This window comes from Phocoena phocoena, chromosome X (assembly GCF_963924675.1).
Source record: "Phocoena phocoena chromosome X, mPhoPho1.1, whole genome shotgun sequence".
Lineage (NCBI taxonomy): Eukaryota > Metazoa > Chordata > Mammalia > Artiodactyla > Phocoenidae > Phocoena > Phocoena phocoena.
Genome location: NC_089240.1, coordinates 100,023,127 through 100,050,959, shown reverse-complemented (window position 1 = coordinate 100,050,959; position 27,833 = coordinate 100,023,127). Strand labels below are relative to the sequence as shown.

Genomic DNA, 27,833 nt, shown 5'->3' with positions numbered 1-27,833 from the left:
ACATTAGAGGGGACTTCTCATTTCCACACTTTAAATATGGAGGAAGTAGAAGTAGAGGGAATATATATATATGGATAGGTTGTGGGGAATGGGTGAGAATGGAGCCTTAACATATGCAAAAAAAATACAAACGTTGGAGCCCTGGATGGCTGGTTATCAATATAAGAAACAAAACCTACTAATAACCATTTGTGGGAGTAAGGGAAAAGAGAAAGACACAACTATTCTTTTTTTCTCAAGCAAATAGCAAAGTTCTAGGTGAAGATAATACCTGTTTTCTGTTTATAAAATGCATACAGAAACAGTAAATGCCGAAAAGCTTCAAATAAATGCAGAGTCACACAGAAGTTACAAAATATGCGAGAATTAGTCATTGTTTCTCAGTCTACTCACACTTTTCCTGAGATGCAAATTACTCCCTGCTCCTCTAGGTGCTGTGAGCAGATTTATATTCTAATTGCTCATGAGAGGTGAAAGACTACACCGAAGGGAATGAGGGAGATGCAAAAGGGGAAATCGAGGTGGGAAGAGGGGTGTTGAAAGGTCTGGAAAATGACTGGTGGAGAAAGAACTGAGGAGCCCCAACTAGACTGTGAATTCTTTGAGGGAGTTGGTGCCTCACACCTGGGGGCCTAACACAATCTGGACGCAGAGTAGATACTTGATTTGAGTAGCGGAGGTGAAGAATAAACAACGCATCATTAGAGACTGTGTCGCTCAAACTCTAATACCCAATAAGTCATTCTGCCTCTACTGCCCTTAAAAGCCTGAAATGGCTTTGAAAGATCTCAGTAAAGAAGCTGCTTCTGCTTTTTCTGTGGTCACGGCCAACAAGGATGCCTGGGCCTTTCAAAGCAGAGGAAAATGCTGCTGAAGGGGATGAAGACTCCGGACTATTAAAGGGTTTTAATAGCCACAGACATTACTCAGTGGGATCCCAAACAACAGATAACAGATTTTATCGATTTTGTTTGCTAGATGTTCTCTATGACTCAAGTCTGACTTTCAGCATTTGCACCCAAAATGAATTCTCCTACAAATAAAATTTGTTGGTATTATTTGAGACAAAGAATACAAAGCAGGCATAGGTCCCTCAGGAAGTTGTCACAACTCCTGGTAAGATTAACTCGACTGCCATCATCGCTTTTTGCTTTTGTCCTCTAGTTTGAAGCCTTAGCAAAAGATGTCTGCTTTTTATAATTCAACAGAAATGACTCCACTCTTTTCTCCAAAGGGTCCATTATTATTTTTAGTTTTTCGGTGCACGACTCAACATAAAGACCTGTGGCTCTTATGAGCTGCCTGTTTTTAAACGGTCCAGTAGTTTCGGTTTCCATTTAACAAGTTCCCAGATAACAAATGGAAAACGGAATGAATCTTCACAAGGTCACATTGAAGGTTAAAATAAATTATCCCCATCACTGAGAGGCTCTCTTCAGGCTTTCTATCAGCACTACAGAGTCAGTTTCTTCTTTGGTTTGCTTCTCATAGATGTCGTACTTCTTCCAGTGCTGGAAGGGAAGAAAAAACACATACACGATGACTTTTCTAAACAGTGTTCTTTCCCTGAGTACTCGCAGCCAATGCTTATTTTTAGGTTTCTGTGCATGGAACCCCGAGTATGTGTTTTCCTGTTTTGTTTGGGGTCTTTTTTCTTTGACCTAAGAATCTTCATCCATTTGAACCATCAATTAAACAAAACAATCAGGAATTAACGTTAAAGGTGAAAAACACCGTGGGACTGTTATATGATATTTAATAGCCATCTCAAAAGATAAATGTGGACACCTCCAAAATTGGAAACGAAGTCTTTTGAAGAAGAATAAAAGAGCAGCATGCTTTCCTTACTTCAACTGTTTCTATCTTTATTTTTTTACCACTCAGATTTGACCATTGCTCCAGAGATGCAATAGGCTCAAAAAGGCATCAAGGTGAACGGCAATATATAAAATGCCCCAAAAGTCTCAGTGCAGTTAAAAGTTTTGAAAGACCTTGCATTAACAGCTTCATGTAACATCATTTGCGAGACAGGGAATTATGCATACAAGGTAAACTCATCTTGAATTCAATTTAAGTGTGTATCTTACGGTGAAAGCCAATATCCTGGTCCTTGCCTTCCTTCCTTACAAGTCAAAGGAAAGGGTGAAATGCGAGCTCAGTCCCCTCATCTGTAAAATAAAGCTGTTAGACTAAACCAGGGGACTGCAAACTATGGTCTAAGGGCCAAATCCAGCAGGCTGCCTGTTTTTTTAAATAAAGTTTTATTGGAACAGAGCCACCCCCATTTGTTTCTGTACTGTCTACGGCTGTTTTCGTGCTACAACAGCACAGTTGAGTTGCTGTAACAGACCAAAAGGCTTGTGAAACCAAAAATATTTACTGTCTGACTCTTTATAGAAAAAGTTTGCCAATCCCTGCACTAGATTATTTCTAAGCTCCATTTCTGCTCTGTTGTTTTCTGGTTCTATAAGCCTAGAAAAGGAAATGGAAAGAAGGAAAAATAGAAACAAGCAACAATGATGATTCAGCTGCCTCAGGTTGTGCAACTGGAGATGGACTCAGCAGGTCAGGAGCATCTGGTCTTAGAGAACGTATGGAGAGATAAGTTGGAAGACACTGCTTAAAATATCCAAATTCTACTCAGCCTGTGATCTATAGAGCCCCCGAGCCACAACCACTGAAGCCTGCACACCTAGAGCCCGTGCTCTGCAACAAGAGAAGCCACCGCAGCGAGAAGCCTGTGCACCGCAACGAAGAGTAGCCCCTGCTCGCCGCAACTAGAGAAAGCCTGTGCGCAGCAACGAAGACCCAACGCAGCCAAAAATAAATAAATAAATTTATTTTTTAAAAAAGAAAAAGTATGTTATAGGACCAGGGTTGGCAAACTTTTTCTGTAGATAATAAACATTTTCAGCTTTGAGGGCCATATAGTCTCTGCTGTTGTAACATGAAAGCAGCCATAGACAATATATAAGTGAATAGGCATGGCTGTGTTGCAACAAAACTTTATTTATGGACGCCGATATTTGAATTTCATATTATTTTCTTCTTTATATTTTTTCAACTACTTAAAAGTGTAAACACCATTCGCAGCTTGCAACCTGTACACAAACAACTGGCAGGCAGGAGTTGGCCCATGGTCTGTAGTTTACAGAGAAATCCTATGAGGAAGGTAGTGGATGGCAGCATAGCCACTATAAAAACCACAAGTAGGAAAGGTAAGTAGGGTAAGTAGGAAAGCAAAGCCAAAATCCACGGACACAATCTGCAACAAGACCAGATGAAAGTGATGCCCCCCATGAACCCTGAAATATGAGTGGGTAGGGACAAATTAGAGATGCTACAAGAGCAAAATGGTATTAGCTATGGGAGAGTATGGAGAGGGAATCAGCAGGGCATCTGATAGATCGGAGAATTCTAAAACAACTCACTCAAACTTCAGCAAGCTAATTTATGAACAATAAGTGAGTCTGGCAGGGGGTTGCACCGCCCAAAGAGTGACCAAACGCAAGGAGTCCACAGAACAGCCTGAGAGCCACCTGAGCCCTATGAACTCTCAGAACCATCCGAAGCTCCCTTCCTGGGCAAAGTCCCACTCTGAAGAGAAACTGATAGGAACAGACTCCACACTGGCTAGGACACAGGCAAGAGACACAAACTATAAAGTCCAGATAAAAGTAGACGAGGTGAACAGGCAGAGCCAGATTTCAGAAAGGAATTCACTATAGTTTTGAGACATTGTCAAAAATAATAGAAGATGGAACTCTATAGCCATGAAATTAGAAAAAAAAAAAACTATCCTAAATCAAGTCGTCTCCTAAAACTTTAGGGAAACTAATTTCATGTAAAAATAAGCAACAGAATAATATTCTTATGGAATTAAAAGATGCCAGAAAGATGTCCACAAAATATACACAGATGAAAATTATAATCTAATATTTCAAAACTAGCAAAAGTATATTAAGAAAAAGTTATGTGATATGAAAAACTGTGCATGATATCGAAGAATATAAAAATTCAGAATAAGAACAATTCAGAAATGACATGGTAAAACCCAAGAAACAATTAGAAGTAAAAGAGAATAATCATTTCAGAAATGAAGACTAGCTAGAGGAAACACAGGGGCAAATAAACACAACAGATAAAACTTAAGAGAAACAAAAGATGAAAAGGAGGATTTTTTTAATCAAAAAGAAATAAAGATAGATGAAAATTATTCGAAAGGATGTGACAAATATAGAAGACAGGCAAGGAAAATAAGGGAACAGAATAACGAAGTCTATAAGTGAAGACATTTTCACTGAAAGTTTTTAAAAAGATTTGAAACTACATACTGAAAAGGCACACTATATACCTTGGAAAATCAACCCAGAATGACTAATACCAAGACATATTCTAGTAAAATTATAGGACTTCGAAGGAAAAAATCTTTTGACAACCAGGCCAAAAAGACCAAGTGTTTTAACACAGAAAGAGTATTATATTGTCAGCAGACCTTGACAACACTTTATGCCAGAAGAAAATGCATGACATATTTAAGATACCCAAAGCAAGAACATGTAAGCCATGGATTTTATATCTAGCTAAAATGAATTTCAATGATTAATGCAGGAAACTCCATCAATATGTAAATAATCCAGGAAATGTTGGTCCCATGAATCCTTCCTGAGAAAAGTTTTGTAGTTTCAAAAAACCAAAATGACTGGAGAGACATCAACATAAAGATCGGGGGTTAGCATCAAATACATACCATATAGAATTAAGACTAAAGAGGGCTATAGGGAGACAATATAGTATATAATGGCCTTATGCACTGGAAATGTAGATCCTGGACAACTTTAAGAATGGGGAGAGAATGGGAAGAACATATGGAAAAATTGCTGTCTTTAATAATCGTTGAAAATTATTTTATAGTTTGTCAAGAGTTCAGAAATTCCTTCAGTTCCACCTGTTTCCTTTTCAGCTGTTAAACTCAAATAAAGATAAATATGAGCGTTTTATGAAAACATATTATGTAATTTGTTAAAAGTGTGGACTGGAGGATCAGGAAGCCTGGGCTCAGATCCCAGCTCTAACTCTTGTTAGTTAGACGTAGATACTAGCTCTGCTAGGCAGCAGCAGTGTAACCTCAAACAAGTTACATATAATCCCTCTGGTGCTTCACTGTCTTATCTGTATAGTGGAGATAATCCCTGTTGCAGGATGGGGACAAATTAATGAAGGAAGTGCCTAGAAAAGTGTCTAACACATAGCAAAAGTTCAATAAGTATGAACTGCTATTATTATTGTTGTTACTATTATTCCATTTACCAGTAAAAGTGCAGTCAGCCCTCCGGAGGAGGTGCATAGGTTATGTGCAAATACTACACCATTTAAGGGACTTGAACATCTGTGAATTTGGGTATCCGAGGGAGTCCTGAAGCCAATCCCCCACAGATACCAAGGGACGACTCTATTTCCATTCCTCTATGTTGTTCTCATAACCTTAAAGATGATTATAGCTGGATAACAAGATTAATTTTTCTCTTTTGGTTATCTGTATTTCTCATTTCTCTATAATAAACATATTTCTTTTAAAAGAAATATTATTTTAATTTAAAAGATGCACCCTGAATGTTACATTTTCATTGGTGCCTGCTCATTAGACCCAACGCTTAACTGTGTTGGACAGGAAAAAAACAATCAGAACACTGCAGCAGAAATGGCTTCTAAGAAAACATTAATTTATTATTATTATTTTTTTATTTATTTATGTTTTTGCGGTACTAGAGCCTCTCACTGTTGCGGCCTCTCCCGTTGCGGAGCACAGGCTCCGGACGCAGAGGCTCAGCGGCCATGGCTCACGGGCCCCGCGGCTCCGTGGCATGTGGGATCCTCCCGGACCGGGGCACGAACCCGTGTCCCCTGCATCGGCAGGCGGACTCTCAACCACTGCGCCACCAGGGAAGCCCAAACATTAATTTTTTAATTGCCTTTTTTCATTCCTGAAACTCTGATTACTCTCATTTTCACCCATTGTCAGCATCAGGGCCTTTGCCTGAGCACTGCTTCTATGCATACGTCTATGTAAGGTAAAAGGGACAAAAGCAAAGGCTCTGACCTGTTATTCAATTTTGTGAATTATATGTCAGTCTAACTTTAAAATGACTTGTAGAAAAAAAAACTCCACAGAATTACGGTCCATAGTTCAATTCTTACCCTGCCGACTTTTTAAACAAGGTAATTGACAATAGAATAATGGCCAAAGATGAAAAACATCCTAGATGAAAACAAATCAGTGTTTGGGTGGTGAACACAACTGGCTTTTAGTTGTTAGTCATCCTAGAAAAATACACGTATGTATATAGAATTTTTTTAAAGAAAGAAACAAACGTCATAGAATAATGGAACATGAAGTTTCAGTTTAAGAGTACCTTCAAGATTTGGTCATTTCACACAGTGAACTGCCAACAGAGGTGAAGTGGGTTTCATGCACCTAAGCACCACGCAAAACACTGGCCTTGTGTGTACAAATCAGCTGATGATGTGCCCCCGTCTTCTTCAGAGCAACAGACACAATAGAAAGTTGTACAATATGAATTGTAGATCCCCACGCCTTAAAAATCACTGCAGCTTAAAAAGAACCTGCTGAATGTGGTGTGGAGGGGACTAATTTGGTACCATTTGAGGTGGCTATCAATTCAAACACTCACTTTGAAAATTGATAATTAAAGGGAAAGAATTAAACATGTTTCCTACCTTTCTAGCAGAAACCGAATTTCAGAACAACTAAGAAGCCTAGTTGAGGACTGAAAGCAGTGCTTTGTAGGAAAATGCTAGCTTATAAATGTAGATTAAATGATAGATGAGAAAAATCATCATCGTTTCACAACCCCTAATGAGATTATTGATTCAAGCAAGGATACTAATTGGCCAATAAAAAGCATCAGCTGAAGAGTTGACAGGGTGTTAACATTACCACCACACAGATTATCTTCAGGTGGCAAGGGGAGGAAACGTGTAGATGGCAGGAGGGGACATGCTATTATCGCCTTAAATACAGTGGTCCATCTCACTAATGGTGGGACAGCTGGATATTATCTGTCTCCTGACAATTGGGACAGCTGGAAATATTTAAATATGGACTGAGTATTAGATGATATTAAGGAATTAATAATTTTTAAAGCGCGGCCATGCTATTTTGGCTATGTAGGAAAGTGATCTTAGCTTTTAAAGATACACACTGAAGTTAAAAAAAAAAATTCAGCAGTATTTGGAAATCAACTCCAAGTTAAAAAGCTGCTCTCCAATCAGGAATTCAAAACTGGCACAGTACTGAAAATGTAAGTGGTTTCCGAGAAGCAGAGGAAGAATGGATAATATTTTATGGATGAAAAAGAAATGCAGATGCAGAAGAGAAGCAATTCCCTCCGCAAAGCCCCCCTACCCCCCAAATATGGCCAGCAGCCCAAGTAGTCACACAGAAAAGGCAAACAGCAAAGCAACAGGAAAAAATGCTGCTGGCCAAAATGTTACTACAGTGATGAGCAAAACATTGTCAAAACAGTAGAAACCTTAAGGAAAATGATACAGAAGATTTAATTTACCGGTGGCTAAACCTAAATAAGTTTTTTTTTTTTAAAACAACCACTACTGATGGTGCAGCGTGGAAGAAGAAATTGTTTAGAAAGGGCATGGATTATTTCTTGGGATTAGAAGTTGGTAAATTTGGGCTACAATGGCTTCTACTTCAGGTTCTGCAATTCTCTCTCTATGTGATAGTCCTTGAGAAATTTCTCCATGGTCCCCAATGTCCCCATCTTTAAAGTGAGGAGCTGGACTAGAATTTTGAAAATTTATAGTTAAAGACAACTAAACATGCAAACATACACCTCATTAGATGACCTCTAGGGCAATGTTCACTCCATAATTATTCATTCCCTAATTCGATGATTCTAGAAGTAAAAGGACAGTCTTTCTGCTGTACATGCAGTTCAATTTTCGAGAACTGCTGCCATGTAGAGAAAGTAGATTATTCATTTGGTTATAAAGCAAACATGGAAATTTGTTCTATTACCCTTTCCCCTGTCTGCCACTTTTATTATACTTTTAGTTTTAAACACTGATTTTATTTAATGGTATGCAACCACCGCAAACAAAAACATCTTATGCTTTTAGTGGTCCATCTTGTCAGTGTATCCACCTCACTAAATTATAGAATTATCTGACTCATCAGGACAACATATTATCCTCTAGACAGCAAATTGAAAAAAAGCAATTCTCCCATCTCTGAGAAAGATAATTGATCTGATTTTGCTGTCAATGTTACCATCATTCACTCTATCACCCAGGCTTGAAACCCTGAAATTATTTTTTACTCTCGCCACCTTTCATCACCCACACAGAGTCACCAAGTCGTAATGAGTTTCCTTTAATAATGTCTCTTGCATCAATCTCCTCTGCTACCACCTAAATTCAAATCCCTATTATCTCACAGACCTGGATGACCACAATATTCTCTTTTCCCTTAATGACTTGTACAGTGTTTCTTTTTATTATAAAAGTAATACATGCTCATTACAGGCAATTTGGAAATTTCAGAAAGGTAGAGAGAGAATAATATCAATTACCCACAGGCTTCCTGCCCAGAGATGATTATTTTGATGCATTTCCTTCCACTCATTGTTCTATGTATATATTGATGCATTTTTAATAAAAATTAGGATTGTAATACACTACACATTTATGATATGTTTCTTACACTTACACCGTGAGTATTTTGCTAGGACATTAAATGCTTTGAAAACCTAACTTTTCAAAAAACTTATTCTTGATTGTTGATGTTTCCTTAGTTTCTAATTTTTCGTTTTAGAAACAAATGCTGCATTGACCATCCTTGTACCATTGTTGGATTATTTCCCTAAAATAGATTCCTAAAGAAATAATGACAAGATCAAAGATTCTTGTTACATTTTACCAAGTTGCCCTCCAGAAAGAACACATACCATTTTACAGGCCCACCAGCGTTGCACAAAAAGTGCCAGTTCCCCACCCACTTGTTAACACTGAATATTATCACTTTTTAGAAATGTATTAAGCTGGAAATGTATATCTCATCAATGCTTTGGCTGTATGTCTTGTATCTATCAGTGAGTCCAAACATGTTTTCACAGATGTTGGACATCTGTGTCATGGCACTTTGACTGTCTTCATTCTGCTAAAAGGTGTAGCAAACTCAAATGCTTTTCAGGGGTCTGGCGTGTTAGGTCAACATGTGAAACCACAGTGGGAATTAGGAATTCTCAGGAATTCCTAATCTCAGGAATAGGGCCTGAGATGAACTGGTAGAGTGCATGCCCTGCTTAAGATCCCAAATTGAAAAAATTTAAATACACCACGCTGGCCAAACAAAACATCTGTGGGGCAAATTCAGGACTAGGTTCCCAGTTTGCTACCGTGCTAGCACCTCCCCTCTCTAATCCATTCCCTCCAGGTTGTTGTCGGAATGATAGGTGTGGAGAGAAGGGAACCCTCCTACACTGCTGGTGGGAATGTGAATTGGTACAGCCACGATGGAGAACAGTATGGAGGTTCCTTAAAAAACTACAAATAGAACTACCATATGACCCAGCAATCCCGCTACTGGGCATATACCCTGAGAAAACCATAATTCAAAAAGAGTCATGTACCAAAATGTTCACTGCAGCTCTGTTTACAATAGCCAGGACATGGAAGCAACCTAAATGTCCACCGACAGAAGAATGGATAAAGAAGATGTGGTACATATATACAATGGAATATTACTCAGCCATTAAAAAGAAGGAAAGAATGCCATTTGCAGCAATGTGGATGGACCTAGAGATCGTCATACTGAGTGAAGTAAGTCAGACAAAGACAAATATCGTATGATATCGCTTATATGCGGAATCTAAAAAAATTGATACAAATGAACTTATTTACAAAACAGAAACAGACTCACAGACTTAGAGAAGAAACTTATGGTTACCAGGGGGAAGGGTGTGGGGGGAGGGATAGTTAGGGAGTTTGGGATTGACATGTACTCACTGCTGTATTTAAAATGGATAACCAACAAGGACCTACTGTAGAGCACAGGGAACTCTGCTCAGTATTATGTAACAACATAAATGGGAAAAGAATTTGAAAAAGAATAGATACATGTATGTGTATAACTGAATCACTTTGCTGTACGCCTGAAACTAACACAACACTGTTAATCAACTACACGCCAGTATAGAATAAAAAGTTATAAAAACAAAGAATGATATTCCTAATACCTTCTCATTATAAGGCCAGCCATAACATGACTCCAAATCTGTTTCTCGGAACTCCCCTATCCCAACCCGGTACTTCTATCATACAGAACTCTAAGGAGGTAGTGAGGTTCTTGAGGACAAACATTCTATCTTACAAAAAGCAATGCAGCAGAGTGGAAAGAAAGGGAAAAGTCTAGAATCAGACAGTCCTGGGTCAAATCTCACCTTATTATCTACTAGCTGTGTGGCTGCAGTAGCGTTATTTAACCTCACTGAGGCTCCATTTCCTCATCTGTGAAATGGTACTAACAGCACCTACACCACAGGGTGGTTATGAAGATGGAGCATTTAATACACTGTGTACACACGGTAGACTTCCAATCACTGGTTAGAGGAGCTGTTAGAATACTTGCACAATTCTCAACCTCCAGCATCTGTCTCAGTAGCTGGCAGAATGAAGACACACGGGTGATCCTAAGGAAAATATCTATAACAGTGATTTTCAAAGTGCGCCCCGTGAATGATCATGCCAGGATAGGAATCACCTTTGGGCTCCTTTGAATTATGCAGATTCCTGGGACCCATCCCAGAGCCGGTGAATCCGAACTTCTGAAGGTAGGGCCCAGGATTCTATACTCCTACAAGCACTGCAGTCGACTGTGACTCAAAGCTGAAGAAACACCGTCACCTCAGTGGCAGTATACCAGCCCTTCATCAGGTACCTGACTTCTAGACCTCCCTGGCTAGTGGTGCCCTATCTGGCACAGTTACCCACTGCCCATGCCCATGACTTGGTGAAAAAATGATCCAGATGGCTCTTCCTCTGACAGCATGGGAGCCTCCCTGCCTTCCTTCCCTAGCCACTGTGTATCACCCGTCATTACAAGAATCGTTTGGGCGTTAAAGATAAATGGAAAGTATTATCAATAGTAATACTAAGCACTAAAACTTACTAAGCACCTATAATGTGCCAGACACACTAAGTGGTTTCTACGTATTAAATTAATTTAATCCACATAACACCACCATGAGGCAGGTGCTATCGTTACCTCCACTTTTTACGAGTGGGAAAACTGAGGCACAGGAAGGTTAAGGAAGTTACCTAAGGTCAAATAGACGGTAGATGACACAGCAGAGATTTGAATCCAGACAATCTGACTCCAGAGCGCAGGCTGTTATCTACTGTGCTGTACTATTTCCCTGAATTAACTGCCCCATGCCTGAAATTACTAACTTAAGACATATACAATAATATCGATATTTATTTCATTTAGTGCCTTTATTATTTCATTTGGGTGAATGTATTTATCAGAGAAGCCTCAAACTCTCTTGTTCCCATAAGGTCTTAGCTTTTCCAGCCACAAATTCTAGCGTGAGAGTCTGCAGCCAGCTAACTCTAACAGTTCGGGTGGGTTTGCTCTAGTTCCATGTCTTCGGAGGCCAGCTTTCCAGGCAATAGCATGAACACAATCTATTTCAATTGTTTACCTTATCTTTCTATTTCCCTAAATCAAGTTTGAAAAATTACTCCAGTCAGAAGACCTGCCTATTGGCTTAGTTTCATAAAGGAGGCTCCTCCCCCTGCAGGTTTAGATCAAATATGTTCCCTACCCCAGAGAGAGAATGAAGCCCCGTGAAACAAGACAGACGAAGTATTCTGGGAACTTCTTAAACGCTATGCTTGGTCTGAGATACAACATTTTAAATCAGCTCTTCTTTAGTCTTTTAGATAAAATGTAGCTTAAAATAACCAATTTTGAAATGAAATTCTGACACATGCTACAACATGGATGAACCTTGAAAATGTTATGCTAAGTGAAAGAAGCCAGACTCAAAAGGACAAATATTATAGGATTCCATTTATATGAGGTACCCAGGTTAGGCAAATTCAGAGAGACAGAAAGCAGAATAGAGGTTACCAGGGCTTGAGGGGAATGGAGTTATTGCTTAATGGGTACAGTTTCTGTTTGGAACGATGAAAAAGTTCTGGAAATAGTGAAGATGGTTGCACAACACTGTAAATGTACTTAATGCCATTGAACTGGATACTTAAAACTGGTTAAAATGGTAAATTTTATGTTTTACCAAAATTTTTTTAAATCCCATAGCCTCCTCCCCCCACAAAAACCAATTTCAAACTTCACAGAGTCAGTGCTTACCAGGGTATCATCATTCTGGTCTCCAAACATTTCTTTAAAAATCTTGCCAGGATCAGGAATTGGAGGGAATATAATAATCTTGAGCCTTTAAGAAAACAGAGACATTTTTGATCAAACCTTCCATTCCACAGAAATGTCCCACTTAAATACAGCCATATTAAAAGAAGGCTTGGACAAAAGACATGGTACACAAGTCATCTTTAGTGATAACGTACTTGTGAAAAAATTTCTAAAACAAGCTGAGAAATCGATCTCCTAAAAGTATCAAGTGTGGATAAAGCAGAGGGCCCATCAGTAGCAGACTACTTATATCCTTTCAATGAAAAAAAATTTTTCCAGCTTTATTGAGATATACTTGACAAACAAAAATTGTATAAATTCGAGGTGTACAAAGCGACATTTTAATATATGTGTACATTGTGAAATGATGATCACAATTAAGCTAATTAACACATCCATCACCTCACATAGTTATAATTGTGTGTGTGGCACTGTGCGTGTTATCCTCTATCATTTAAATAAAAATGGTGCTTTACTTATCACAGATCAGATGGGAGCTTGCTGTTTATAATTTTGAAAAAAATAATCTTCCGAGAACGGGGGCATTCTCTTTAATTTTTCTTCCTTATTTTCCTTGTCTCCTCTCTGTTTTTTTTAATTAAAAAATTTTTTTAATTGAAGTATAGTTGATTTACATTGTTGTGTTAATTAGTTCTGTACAGCAAAGTGACTCAGTTATACATATATATATACATTCTTTTTCACATTCTTTTCCATTATGGTTTATCACAGGATATTGAATATAGTTCCCTGTGCTACACAGTAAGACCTTGCTGTTTATCCATTCTATACATAATAGTTTGCATCTTGGGCTTCCCTGGTGGCACAGTGGTTGAGAGTCCGCCTGCCGATGCAGGGGACACGGGTTCGTGCCCCGGTCCGGGAAGATCCCACATGCCGCGGAAGCGGCTGGGCCCGTGACCCATGGCTGCTGAGCCTGCGCGTCCGGAGCCCGTGCTCCGCAACGGGAGAGGTCACAACAGTGAGAGGCCCATGTATCACACACACACACACAAGAAAAGTTTGCATCTTATAATCCTAAACTCCCACTCCATCCCTCCCCCACCTCCCTCCCCCTTGGCAACCACTCCAGTCTATTCTCTATGTCCATGATTCTGTTTCTGTTTCATAGATATGTTCATTTGGGTCACGTTTTAGATTCCACTTATAAGTGATATCATATGGTATTTGTCTTTCTCTCTCTGACTTACTTCACTTAGTATGATAATCTCTAGTTGCTGCAAATGGCATTATTTCATTCTTTTTTATGGTTGAGTAGTATTCCATTGTATATATGTACCACATCTTCTTTATCCATTCATCTGTCAATGGACATTTAGGTCGTTTCCATGTCTTGGCTATTGTGAATAGTGCTGCTATGAACGTAGGGGTGCACGTATATTTTAGAATTAAAGTTTTGTCTGGACTCTCTATTTTTGCATCTGATAGTAGTACCCTTTGGTGGACCTACCTCATCTCCTAGGTCTCTAAATGTTGATGTGTCCCAGCATTCTCTTTTGTCCTCTTTATCTCCCTCACTTTATTAGTGCTCTCTTCCAGTCTTAGGGCTTTAAATCCATTTACATGCCAAGGACTCCCAAAATTCCATCTCCAGCCCAAACCTCTCCCTTAAACTCCAGATTCATGTATACAAGTACCTATTTAGCATCTCTACTTAGATATCTAATAGGTATCTCAAATTTCTCATGTTCAAAACTGAAGTCCTCACCTTTTCCCTAAAGCCAGCTCTCCTCCCAATCTTCTCCATCTTAGTAAATGGCTCTAGCATTCACTCAGTTGCTGAAGCCCAAAATCTAAGAGTTATCCTTGAATCCTCAATTTCCCTCACACCTTCGAAGACAAGCAGCCATCAGCAAGCACTATTAATTCCATCTTCAAAATATATTCCACATCAGACTACCTCTTACTACCTCCTAACTAGTCTACCGGCCTCCACTCTTGTCCAAGTCAAGTCTTCACTCAGCAATACAATGATCTTTTATGACAGTAAATCCAATCACATCCCTCCCCTGATTAAAACTCTCTCCTGTTTCCCCATCATGCTTAGGATAACATTTCAATTCCTTGCCATAGCCTACATGATCTGGCCCTGCCAGCCTCTCCAGCCTCATTTCCTGTTGTTCTCCCCCTTGCATGCTCTCCTCTAACAAGACACACGGAGTTCATTCCAGCCTCAGGACCTTTGCACTTGCTGTTCCTTTGGCCTAGAATACTCTTTCTTTGAATATCTGACTGGTTTGCTCCTTTAATTCTGTCCTCAAATGTCACTTTCTCAGAGAGGACTTCCCTGGCATCCTATGTAAGATGAGCCTCATATCACTTCCTAGCCTTTCTCCCCAGCCCAACTCCACAACTTTACTACTCACTAAGTGAAACCATAGATAGAGACTTTGTTCTGTTCATTGCCACAACCCCAGCAATAACAACAGTGCCTGGCACATAAACAGGCACTCAACAAACGTATGTTTCAAGAATACTGAAATAATGATAAAATGTTGATTCTAGAACCAGCTTAATAACCTTATTCCAACTTTAGGTATTTACTGAAAGAGCAAATAATAGCACCAGACTAGTCCCTATGATGAAATTGAGAAAGTAAAACATTCTCAAGGAATGAGTGCTGTAACTTAGAGACAACTTGAAGTTCTCTTTCCTATAGCATTAAGTAGCAACCTGTTTTGCATTCACACTAGACAAGTCATTTAATTGGTAATGGTCTCCATTTCTAAAACTTATGATCTACCAACCAACTGTTGACAAATTAGGCATTTGAAAGAGTAGAGTGAACATAGGTCTTATCAACAATTCTAAAAATATACAAAGAGAGCACTGCCTGAGCAGAGCCCTGGGATCTAACACTTTTCTCACCAGAAAATGGGTACAATAATATTTCTTTGCCATGCCATACTACCAAAAAGCCAGGTATAGCCAAAATGCTTCCAACACACTGGGGAAACATCAAACACACCCACAAAGAAGAATAACCATAGCAACCAGGGCAGCAGAAACTGTCAAGCCTGCCTGGGCAGCTGCCTTACCTTTTCAGGTACAGTAGAAGGACTATGATTGCAGCTGCAACGATGATCGGAATGATGAGTAACGTGGTTATGTAAAATGTTGGATTGGCCTTCTGACCTGGAAAATGAAGAACAAAGAGAAAGACATGAGAAATAAAACCCTTTTAGAAATAAACCAAGCAACAGTTGTATTAGACTAATGAGATTACAGATATTTCTGCCCTCTACACCAACATATTTCCCAAAACTCTTCAATCCTCTTATCTTTTGTTATCTTAATAGTGAAAAAAAAAGTCCTGCTCTGGTGCCTAAAATTCCATGGATGAAAAAGCACCTTAAGGATTATCTGAAACCAGGATATCTTAACTGGTTTCAGACACTATTAACAAAGATGTTATATTTGTTAAATATGTCATCTCATTAACAGTGACTATCTTTTCTTATTGGTTACTTAGCACTATTAGAACACCTAAAATAATCCTAACGACAACTACCACTACTATTCTTAATTGAGCAACTACTGTATGTCTGATATCATACTAGGTAATTTTGCATGCTTATATCTATGCTAAAGAGATAGATAATATTACTTCCCACTTATACAGATGAGAAGTGTAAGGCTCAGAGAGGTTCAGTGGCTTGTCCAGAGGGTTTAGTAAGTGATGGAGTCAAGCCTCAAACCCAGCACTGTCCAATTCCAAAGACTTTCATTAACTGCCTTGCTACACCTAACACTTAGAATGGCATGTCTATTTATTGGGTTGGCCAAAAAGTTTGTTCAGGTTTTTCCATAACATCTTACAGAAAACCCAAACAAACTTTTTGGCCAACCCAATATATGCTCATCTTTTCCACCAGGGCATGAAAATCTGGAAAGCATCTCAGGGCCTAACATTGTGTTAGGCAGCCTCTAAGATGACTCTAAATGATCCCTGCCTCCTGATATTCACACCCCTGTATAATTTTCTCCCCTTAAGGGTGGGCTGGACTACATGTGTGAATAGCAACAGTGATGGGATGTCACTTCTGAGATAAGGTTATAAAGGGCTGCAGTTCTCATACTGGGTGTTTCCTCATATGCTCCTTCTTGTTTGGACTACGCACTGGGGGAAGCCAACTGCCATGTCATGAGGTAGCCCTGTGCAGAGATCCAAATGGTAGGGAACTGAGAGAGGCCTCTGTATTAGTTTCCTAGAGCTGCTGTAACAAATCACCACACGCTGGTTGGCTTAAAACAGGAGAAATATATTCTCTCACAGCTCTAGAGGCTAGAAATCCCAAATCGAGGTATCAGCAGGGACATGCTCCCTCTGAAGGCTCTAGAGTAGACTCTCTCCTTGCATCTTCCTAGCTTCTGGTGGCTCCCAGGAATCCTTGGTGTTCCTTGGATTTGTAGCCGCATCACTCCAATCCCTGCCTTCATCTTCACATGGCCCTCTTCTCTGTGTTTCTGTGTACCCTCTCTTCTTCTGATAAGGATACTAGTCATTGGATTTAGGGCCTGCTCTAAGCTGGTATGACCTCGTCTTAACTTGCTTACATCTGCAAAAACTCTATTTCCAAATAAGGTCACATTCACAGGTACCAGGAGTTGGAACTTGAACATATCTTTTTGGGGCACATGATGCAACCTGCTACAGCCTCCATCCAGCATCCAGAGTGGAAATGAGGCTTTCCAATGACCATATGAGTGATTTTGCAAGTGGATTCTCCAGCCCCAGTCAAGCCTTCAGATGAGACTGAAGTCCCAGTCAACAGCTTGACTGGAACCTTATGAGAGAAGTTGAGCCAGACATACCTAGCTAAGCTATGCCCAGATTTTTGAGCCATGGAAACTGTGAGCTAGTAAATATGTGTTTTTTATTTTTTAATTATTTTTTTAAATTTTTTGGCTGCACTGCACAGCACGTGGGATCTTAGTTCCCCAACCAGGGATCGAACCCACGCTCCCTGCATTGGAAGCATGGAGTCTTAACCACTGGACCGCCAGGGAAGTCCCATATGTGTGTTTTTTGTTTGTTTTAATTAATTTTTATTGGAGTATGGTTGCTTTACAATGCTGTGTTTTCTTGGCTTTTGTTTGTTTTTTTTAAATTAATTTTTATTGGAGTATAGTTGCTTTACAATGTTGTGTCCAAATATGTGTTTCGTAAGCCACTAATTTTGGAGCTAATGTGTTATGCAATAATAGATAACTAATACAACCTTGCCTGGCACATAGCTTGTTCAGTCTTTCGATTAATAGGGAATTGACTACTTCAATAACCTGTCTCTCTGACTGTTAGATAGCTGTTAGAAAGTTCTTAAGTTGGTCCTGTTTTGGTCCATGGAGCCACAAAGAAAGATAGCCTACTCCCTCTTCTACCTGACAATACCTCAAATATTAGAATTCAGCAATTATGACTCCCTAAGCTTACTTCGTTAACTGTTCTTCCCCAAATTTTGAGATTCTTCAACATCCTGATTACCCTTCCAAGGAAAGATTCCAGTCTGCCAATGCACCTCTTACAATGTGGTGCCCAGGATGGGATGCTGTATACTTTTGATGTGGCCAGGACACTGTGCCCCACCCTGCAGCATCCCCTTGTTCTGGATGCTGCACTATCACTGCTGCCTATGACTGCAATATGCCTTTGGGGGGTATTTAAGGGACCGATGTTGAGTCGCTTTGAGCTTACAGTCAAATAAAACCCTATCCCTCACCCCACAGCACACACATCCATAAGGGACATGTCTTTCCAATCCTGTACTTGACCCTGGCAGATAGCTTGCTCAGCCTCTCAATTAATAAATGAAACTGATTTTCTTCAAACCTAGATATATGTTTATCTCTATAAAATGCCATCAAGGTCATTGTCCTACTCTTGATTCTGTTACCAGCACATAGGATAGTACTCTAGCATTGCACAATCTGCAGATTTAATCATGCCTGCCTTCTGTATTTTTGTTCAGGTTGTTAACAAAGATACAGACAGGACAGAAGAGAGGATAACACCATTTGGACTGCAAATTTTCAAAGAGTTGCATATTGTAAATTAACCCTGAGTGATCCGACAATAATTAAACAGAAAATACATTTCAATTGTAAGTATTCTCTGGCTGACGTCGAGAATAAAGAACAGGGACTTCCCTGGTGGCGCAGTGGTTAAGAATCCGCCTGCCAATGCAGGGGACACGGGTTCGAGCCCTGGCCCCGGAAGATCCCACATGCCGCGGAGCAACTAAGCCTGTGCGCCACAACTACTGAGCCTGCGCTCTAGAGCCTGCGAGCCACAACTACTGAGCTCGCGTGCCACAACTACTGAAGCCTGCACGCCTAGAGCCCATGCTCTGCAGCGAAAGAAGCCACCGCAGTGAGAAGCCCGTGCGCCGCAACGAAGAGCAGCCCCCGCTCGCCACAACTAGAGAAACCCCGCATGCAGCAATGAAGACCCAACGCAGCCAAACATAAATAAAATTTTTAAAAAAGAATGAAGAACAGCCCTTTCCCACAATCAAGTTTCTGCTTCAACTTAGTTTCCATGCATCAATGGTTTAACTTTTAATAAAATCCCATTCTCTTACCTATACTCATTGCTTGACTCCAATTACTCCAGAGTTTGTCATCCTCATAGCATAACTTATTTGTTTTGACTCTTATTCTGACTGTGTTCAAAGTATCAGGAAGAACACCAGGGACCATGAAACAAATTGTACCCTTAGATATAAAATAAAAGCACACAAGGAATATTACCAGCTTATTCTCTTTCTCTGCTTCTGAATCCTAAATATAATTACCTGCCAACTTTTGTATATGATTAAGACTTTGTATTGCAATACAAATTATCTGACTTTAACTCCTGAAAAAGAAAATTGGCAATAATCCACAGAACAAAGTAGTTTGTTTTTCTCAAAGCAGTTCAAATTTAGGATATGCTCACCCTGTCCCACCCCCAATTACTCTATGAGTTTAAGCCCAAATGGCTAAAATTGAACTTACTGACCTCTAGGTTTCCTTCAAATTCTGAATTCTGACATTTGGCCTCTTCAACCTTGAAAATATAAAAAATGAATACATTCAAAAAGTTTTAAAGACCACACTTTATACCATTTAACCGTTTTAACAAGTTTTCTTTTATGCCATTATCAGAGGACCAGGTGCAGTGAAAAGAGGTAGGTTTTTAAAAATAAGTGGTCAATTACATATCCATATGTGAAAAAAAAGAATCTTGACCCCTACCTCACACTATTTACAAAGTCAATTCCATATGGATTGCAGATCTAAATGTGAAAGTTAAAATAAATTAATAAATACATAAATACAGCAAGCTTTTAGATGAGAACATACAACATCCTCATGACCTTAAAGTAGGACGATATCTTAAATAGGACCAAAAAAATATTAACCATAAAGGAAAAATTTTTATAAAATCATCTATATTAGGGCTTCCCTGGTGGCGCAGTGGTTGAGAGTCCGCCTGCCGATGCAGGGGACGCGGGTTCGTGCCCCGGTCTGGGAAGATCCCACATGCCGCGGAGCGGCTGGGCCCGTGAGGCATGGCCGCTGAGCCTGCGCGTCCGGAGCCTGTTGCTCCGCAACGGGAGAGGCCACAACAGTGAGAGGCCCGCGTACCGCAAAAAAAAAAAAAAAAAAAAAAAAAATCTATATTAAAAAGCTTCTGTTTACCAAAAGATATCCTATTAAGGAAATTCAAAGGTAATGCATAGAGTGAGAAAAGATATTTGCAGTTTACGACAAAGGACTTGCATATATATATAAAATATATATTTATATATAATACACACACATACATATACCTCATAAATTAATAAGAAAAAGACAGACAACCCAATAGAAAAGTGGCAAAAGACTTGAACAGACATTTCACAAGAGGATATTCAAATTGCCAATAAACATACGAAAAAGTGCTCAACTTCATTAGTTATCAGGAAAATGCATATTAAATCCACAAGATAACGATACACACACCTACTGGACAATACCAAGCGTTGGTGACGATGTAAAGCATCTAGCACTCTCAATTTCTGCTTTTAGTAGTGTAAATCGGCACAACCATTTGGGAAAGCTTATTATCTACTAGAGACAGTCATATGTAACCCTGTGGCCCATATATGCGCAACAGAAATGTACACACATGTGCACCAAGAAATAAGTGTGCAAATGTTCATAAAAACTCTATTCATAAAATTCCAAACTGGAAACTATTCAAATGTCTATCAGTGGGAGAATGGAGAAATCAAATGTGGTATATTGACATGATGGAATGAATGCAATGAGATGCACCTTCAACCACAGGCAACAATATCCGTGAATATCATAAACGTAACATTGAACAAGAGAAGACAGACACACAAAAAAGTTCTGTATAATTCGTTTATATAAAGTTTAAAAAGAGGCAACAAAATTAATCTATGGGATTAGAAGTCAGGATAATAATTGTTCTTTGGGAAAGTAGTGACCAAAAGGAGTCATGATTGAGCTTCTAGGGTACTGGTTATGTAAGTGAAAAATCATTTGTGAAAAATCATTGAGCTGTACATAATGACTTCTGCAATTTTTCTATAGTATACTATATATAATAAAAAGTTAAAAAAAGAAAACTATTATGCTCCGTTGTTGAGAGTATAATATACCAAAAATGACTGGGTCAGAGAAAAGAAAGTAAAATGCAATTTTCTCCTCTACACAACTTAAGTCATGCGCTGACTGAAGTAAAGAGAATAACCAGTTCCTAAAATGTAAATATTTCCAAATCAACACATGAAAATCTGTTGCTTAGTTAAATAGTCTACTTTTGGCCAACAGGTCCATGAAAAGATGTTCAACATCACTAATCATTATCGAAATGCAAATCAAAACCACAATGCCATATTATCTCATACTTGTTAAGTGGCTATCATCAAAAAGATAAGTGATAACAAGTGCTGGAGAGGGTGTAGATAAAAGGAAACCCTCGTGCACTGTTGGTGGGAATGTAAACTGGTGCAGTGACTATGGAAAACAGTATGGAGGTTCCTCAAAAAATTAAAAATAGAACTATCATACGATCTAGCAGCCCCAAGGAAATCCTGCCATTTGTGACAACATGGATGGAACTTGAGGGCATTATGCTAAGTGAAATAAGTCAGAGAGAGAAAGACAAATACTGTATGATCTCACTTGTATGTAGAATCCAAAAAAGTCGAATTCACTGAAGCGGAGAGTAGAATGGTAATTGCCAGAGGCTGGGGAGTGAGGAAAATGGGAAGATGTTGGTCAAGGGTGCAAATTTTCAGTTATATATTCTGGGGATCTAATGTACAGCATGATGACTACAGTTACTAATACTGTATTGTACAGAAACTAACACAACATTGTAAATCTACTATCTCATCACACACACAAAGAAGGTAAGTTTGTGAGGTAATGAATGTGTTAACTTGTTTGTGATAATCATCTCACAATGTATATGTATATTAAATCATGTTGTACACCTTAAAATAATCACATTGTACAACCTAAATATATACAATTTTTACTTGTAAATCATACCTCAATAAAGATGGAAAAAATAGTCAACTTCTATCAAAGAGATGTTTAAACATGGGACAAAGACCAGAACACACGCTATGATCTTTGGCATTCAATGTCATTCACTAAATGGTTCCTACCAGCATTTGTGAAGAGTGAAAGGCCAACTGAATGATGAAGAGCCATCCTATCAATATTTTATATAGGGGCAGAGCAAAGGCCACTCGGGGGCTACTGTACACCAGTGCTGGCCATTCGGAATCAGAGGCCTGCTGGGGAATCACAAGTGCCAACTACCACTTGAGGGACCAGGTTGCAGGCTGATGTCCCCCCTCCCCTGGACCATCTCCCAGATATATATATTCCAAAGTCAGCAAATCATTGTGTAAATTGATAGTTCTGGGCTCTTGTTCAAATGTAAATCTCCTTGTGTAGTTTACCAACTGCTCAGATATTTCCGTGAGAAAAGGAAAACAAGGATACAGATCACCAAGTAGATAGCTGGCGGGGATGGAGGTAGTCAAAGACAAGTCACTTCTTACTTTATGATTCTGTCATGAGCTACCTCTGACCCAGCACCATGTGATGGCACCAGTTCATGTTCCAGCCTACTTCCCCCTCTTAACTAGAACACCAGGCAAAAGACTTACTCAAAAAAGTCTTGCAGAAAGAAACAAAAAGGGTCTAACCAGCAGAGCTCAAAATCGGCAAGCACACAAAAAGCTGATGACATTCTAGGGGAAGAAACAGCTGGTGAACATCCGCTAAGAGAGAGAACATTAAACTCAAGTGTATAAACAGAGTTAACTCCAAATCAACTATAGTTCTGGTTTTGGTGGATAAGTTCCACAGTATAGTGTGCTCCCTTCAGTTCAGAAGTTTGCCAAAAAAAAAAAAAAAAAAGGTAACAATTCAACAAGAATTTATCAAGTGGTGACTATGCACATGGTCTTATACCAAGTGTTCTTGGTCAAAGCTTAATACATGGAGACCAACCCCTGAAGTCATACTTGTAAGCTATGTGGCCTGTAGCAAGTTACTTAACCTCTCTGAGCCTTAGCTGCTCAGTAAAATGTAGGTTAAAAGAGAACCTATTCCATCGATTGTTATGAGCTACTGTATAAGAAGTACATAGAAGAGTATATTTGTAACACATCATAAACAATAAGTGATGGCTGCTACTATTAACAGGAAGTATTGAGGTGGTCGCGGGGGTCAGACTTTTACAGAAATCTTGACTATCACTTATTAGAAATATGACCTTACAAGTAACTTCTGGGACCGAGTTTTCTCATCTGTAAAATGGGGACAAAACAACAGGACATTGGGATTTCCCTGGTGGTGCAGTGGTTAAGAATCCGCCTGCCAATGCAGGGGACACGGGTTCGAGCCCTGGTCTGGGAAGATCCCACATGCCGCAGAGCAACTAAGCCCGTGCGCCACAACTACTGAGCCTGCACTCTAGAACCCGCGAGCCACAACTACTGAGCCCGCGTGCCACAACTACTGAAACCCGCGCGCCTAGAGCCTGTGCTCTGCAACAAGAGAAGCCGCCACAATGAGAAGCCCATGCACTGCAACAAAGAGTAGCCCCCGCTCACCACAACTAGGGAAAGCCTGTGCACAGCAACGAAGACCCAACGCAGCCAAAAATAAATAAGTAAATAAATAAATTTATTTAAAAAAAAACAAAACAGGACCTAGATCCTTGGAGTTATTGTGAGGACCAAATGAGACAATTCAAATAAAATAGCTAATACATAGTAATTGCTTAACATATGTTAGCTGGTATTAGTAGCAGGAATGGCACAAAGTAACCACCACCTAACTCCTCCCTACAGGAGCTTATATTTTTTGGTAGAGATCATGGGTAACTACCAGGACATAATTCAGTACCAAGTGAGTAATGCAAGCAGCACGTGTCTCAGTATTTCAGACAGAAGAGAACAGTAAAGGCTGGAATAGTCAAGCATATTCGGCTTTCGGACAACTCACTTGGTTGTAAATTCAAGCCTCACCCCCTCCCCACTTGGAAGCCCTTTGCCTTTTCCTTTGTGGCATTATTTGGGGATTCAGGTTTCTGGTACGAATAATGATTATTCTATTTCAGCAAACGCCTTCATTTGCAAATATCCAGAAGAGGTCTGCTCAGCTGTGGACCTGGTCACTTCCTCTTGGAGTTACAGCCTGTTAATACCAGCTTATTTTAGTAAATAAAATAATTTAGTTTTTGAAACTCCCACGATGAGCTAAAGCAAGTGGACCAAGGAATCTGCCCACATGTGAGATTCAGGACTCCTTTAAAAATCAATATAATATACTTGGTGTCTAACCTCTAAAACTCAAATGCACACAGGGCCCAGGCAGGTGGCACACAAATGAGTGGGGCAGTCCACGTGGCCCTAAGGTGCCACCTTATGGCAACTACACTGTCAGGTATCACAGTTTTAAATCTGGGTAAAAAATTCAAATTTAATATACAAGCAAACAAAACCCCACTTTGTTTGTGGTCCCAACAGAAATGTTTGAGGCCCAAGTTCACGGCCTCTGCTGTAAAGCGTAACAATGCGACTGAGGCCCGGAGGTTATGCCACATCCTGTTATGCCCAGTGCCCCACAGTGACCCCTAATTAGCATGTTTTGTATTAGGTTACAAATAGCGTAAATGTACATAATCCAAAAAATACTGACTACTCAGTACTGACTACTTTAGTTGCCACAAACTCCAAGAAAACTGAATGGCTGTACTGGAGCCTCCAAGTATCTACATAATCTGACCCCAGCCTCATGCTCAGACATCTCTTCCTACTATATTTTGGTCACACCAGTCTCCTTTTTCTCACACACGCCAAGTTCATTCCTGCCTCAGAGCCTTTGTACATGCTGTCCCCTCCGCCCCCAGATCGTCAAATGGCTAGCTCCTGTATATCTCAAGTGTCATCACTTCGGATGACTACCCTACCTAATATTCCCTCAGGACTTCCCATCGCCCCCATTTAATTTTCTGCATAACGTTCATTCTCTAAAATTAGCTTGCTCGTTTACACACTTGTTTTCTAGTAGGTAAGCTTCGTGGGAAAAAAATTCTTTTCGTCAGGTGTCATGTGCACATGAAACAGTGCCTGGCACATGGTAGGCACGTAATAAAAAATTTTTGAACAAATGAATTGATGAATGGATGGAATCTTGCAGCCGATGCTACCATAAACTGCCAAACCTCTCACCATACTCTATTTCAGAGAAGTTTCATCATCATCATCATCACCATCACCATCAGATGACAAATCTAAGAGCTACATTTCACTGATATTTCAATTTATTACACTGTAAGAAATTCAAGTGAAAGAAAAATATCTAAATAACGACTCTCAAAAAAAAACTTACGTAGAAAATATCATGTGTCTCAGCTTGGCTGTTATTGACTTCTACTTCATAAGATAAACATCTGCTATAAAAATTCTGTGGATTCTTCCATTGCACGTATAAGTCACCATTTTGGAAGGAGAGATTTTTAATATGTGGAGGATCAGGCTTCACTGATAGAAACAGAAGAATACAAATTAGCTTCCAGAGTTTATTTTGATGAGATACACATATGGGTAGAGACAATGAAGGTCACAGAGTAAATCAAAATAGGGCTGATGCTTTTAATGGCCTTACATGATCAGACGTACAGTTCTAGAATTTCTGATTAGCCACGATTAATATAGGGCGCCTAGTAAATGTATCTAAGGAACATCTTTGGGGTGTCTGCCAGGTGACATGAACTCTGATCTGCATCTGCTTAGGACATGGCTGGGGTATAATCAGGACATCTAGCTGCAACAAGGAGGGTAAAGAAAAGAAGTGCTTAGGTCCAGATATGCCTCTACATGATGGGTACCAAGGAGCATCAGGTACAAGCGGTTTCCCCAGGCGACACTCACTTATGCCAATCAAAGACCACAATTAAAACATTAGCATTGGGCTTCCCTGGTGGCGCAGTGGTTGAGAGTCCGCCTGCCGATGCAGGGGACGCGGGTCCGTGCCCCGGTCCGGTAGGATCCCACGTGCCGCGGAGCGGCTGCGCCCGTGAGCCATGGCCGCTGAGCCTGCGCGTCCGGAGCCCGTGCTCCGCAACGGGAGAGGCCACGACGGTGAGAGGCCCGCGTACCGCAAAAAACAAAACAAAACAAAACAAAAAAACATTAGCATAGTTTTCCATGGGACAACTAAGCCCGCGTGCTGCAACTACAGAGCCCACGCACTCTGGAGCCCGAGTGTCACAACAAATGAGCCCGCATGCTGCAACTAAGACCCAACGCAGCCAATAAATAAATAAATGTTAAACATTAAAAAACAGCCTAATTTTGTCACATGCTACAACATGGATGAAACTTGAGGACATTACGCTAAATGAAATAAGTCCATCACAAAAGGACCAATACTGTATGATTCCAGTCATATGAGGTACCTAGAGTAGTCAGTCATAGAAACAGAAAGTAGGAAGGTGGTTACCAGGGGCCGGGGGAGGGAGGAGGGGGACAGGGGGAGGGGGAATTAGTGTTTCATGGATGAGAAAGTTCTAGAGCTATGCTGTACACCTGAAAATGGTTAAGACGGTAAATTTAATGTTATATAATTATAACCACAATTTAAAAGAAAGTAAAAAACAAAAAATTAGCCTGGTCAATTTAGTTTTTCAGGAGTCAACTATGCTTAAGACCGAGCAACAAAAGAATGGATAATTAACAGAAAACAACTTGACAATGTCATCTTCTAGCTGAGAAGGATCTCCCTTTATTTTATTTTTTTAATTAATTAATTTATTTATTTTTGGCTGCCTTGGGTCTTCATTGCTGCGTGCAGGCTTTCTCTAGTTGCGGCGAGTGGGGGCTGCTCTTCGTTGCGGTGCGCGGGCTTCTCATTGCGGTGGCTTCTCTTGTTGCAGAGCATGAAGCACGAGCTTCAGTAGCTGTGGCACGCGGGCTCAGTAGTTGTGACTCACAGGCTCTAGAGCACAGTCTCGGTAGTTGTGGTGCACGGGCTTAGTTGCTCCGTGGCATGTGGGATCTTCCTGGACCAGGGCTCGAACCCATGTCCCCTGCATTGGCAGGCGGATTCTTAACCACTGCACCGCCAGGGAAGCCCAGGATCTCCCTTTATATCACCACTAATCTCTAGGAAGAAGAGCAGCAAAATGAGCTTTAAAAGGTCCAACAAGGACAACCTGCCAAGCCGGGGGGCGGCGGGGGGTGCAGAGAAGGTCTTTGCTTCAGATGATCCTACTTGGCAAGTTTCCGCACACCCCCCGCACCCCAACCCCCCGCCCCGGCCTACAAACTAAGCTACCCTGCGTGCACTACTAGAATTAATTTCCATGGCTGTCAGAAGCAGCGGTAAACAGTGTTCTACTCAGACTTGGAAACCTCTGTCAATTCATGATTATTTGCCTATAAATTTTCTGTGTACCACTTAGCCAGAATCTGAGCTCTCTGTTGGGATATCACAACAAATAAATAAACGTGACGCTTATACTACTCTGCTATAGAGACTTACAAAACGCTTTCATACAGCTCACATCATTTGGACCTTACAACAATCCTTTGAGGTCAAGAGGAACTGTGTACCCCCTTTTACAGATGAGGAAGCACTTAGAGTGTATATGTCTCGTCCAAAGTGAAGAAGCTAGGACCTTAAGCAGGTCTCTTAAGTTTGTAAGTTGAGGACTCTTTCTAGTGGGCTGAAACTCAGCTGCACTGGTTGTTCTGATTGAGCAGTGCCTGGGTCACCCAGAATGTTAGACAGTTTGAATATCACCCCTGATCACTCC

At 40.1% G+C, this 27,833-nt stretch overlaps 1 protein-coding gene across 1 annotated transcript in view; it reads right to left on the bottom strand.

Annotated features, from left to right (window-relative positions):
- Nucleotides 1-227: 227 nt before the first annotated feature.
- IL13RA1 (interleukin 13 receptor subunit alpha 1) overlaps nucleotides 228-27,833 on the bottom strand; it is a 64,291-nt gene continuing 36,685 nt past the window's right edge. Inside the window, exons 6-11 of the mRNA XM_065900704.1 lie at nucleotides 25,406-25,557; nucleotides 19,494-19,541; nucleotides 19,075-19,207; nucleotides 15,532-15,628; nucleotides 12,413-12,497; nucleotides 228-1,511 (exon numbers count right to left, since the gene is read on the bottom strand). Coding sequence (XP_065756776.1) covers nucleotides 1,419-1,511; nucleotides 12,413-12,497; nucleotides 15,532-15,628; nucleotides 19,075-19,207; nucleotides 19,494-19,541; nucleotides 25,406-25,557 — 608 coding nt within the window. The 3' untranslated portion in view covers nucleotides 228-1,418. The remainder of the gene's footprint in view (nucleotides 1,512-12,412; nucleotides 12,498-15,531; nucleotides 15,629-19,074; nucleotides 19,208-19,493; nucleotides 19,542-25,405; nucleotides 25,558-27,833) is intronic.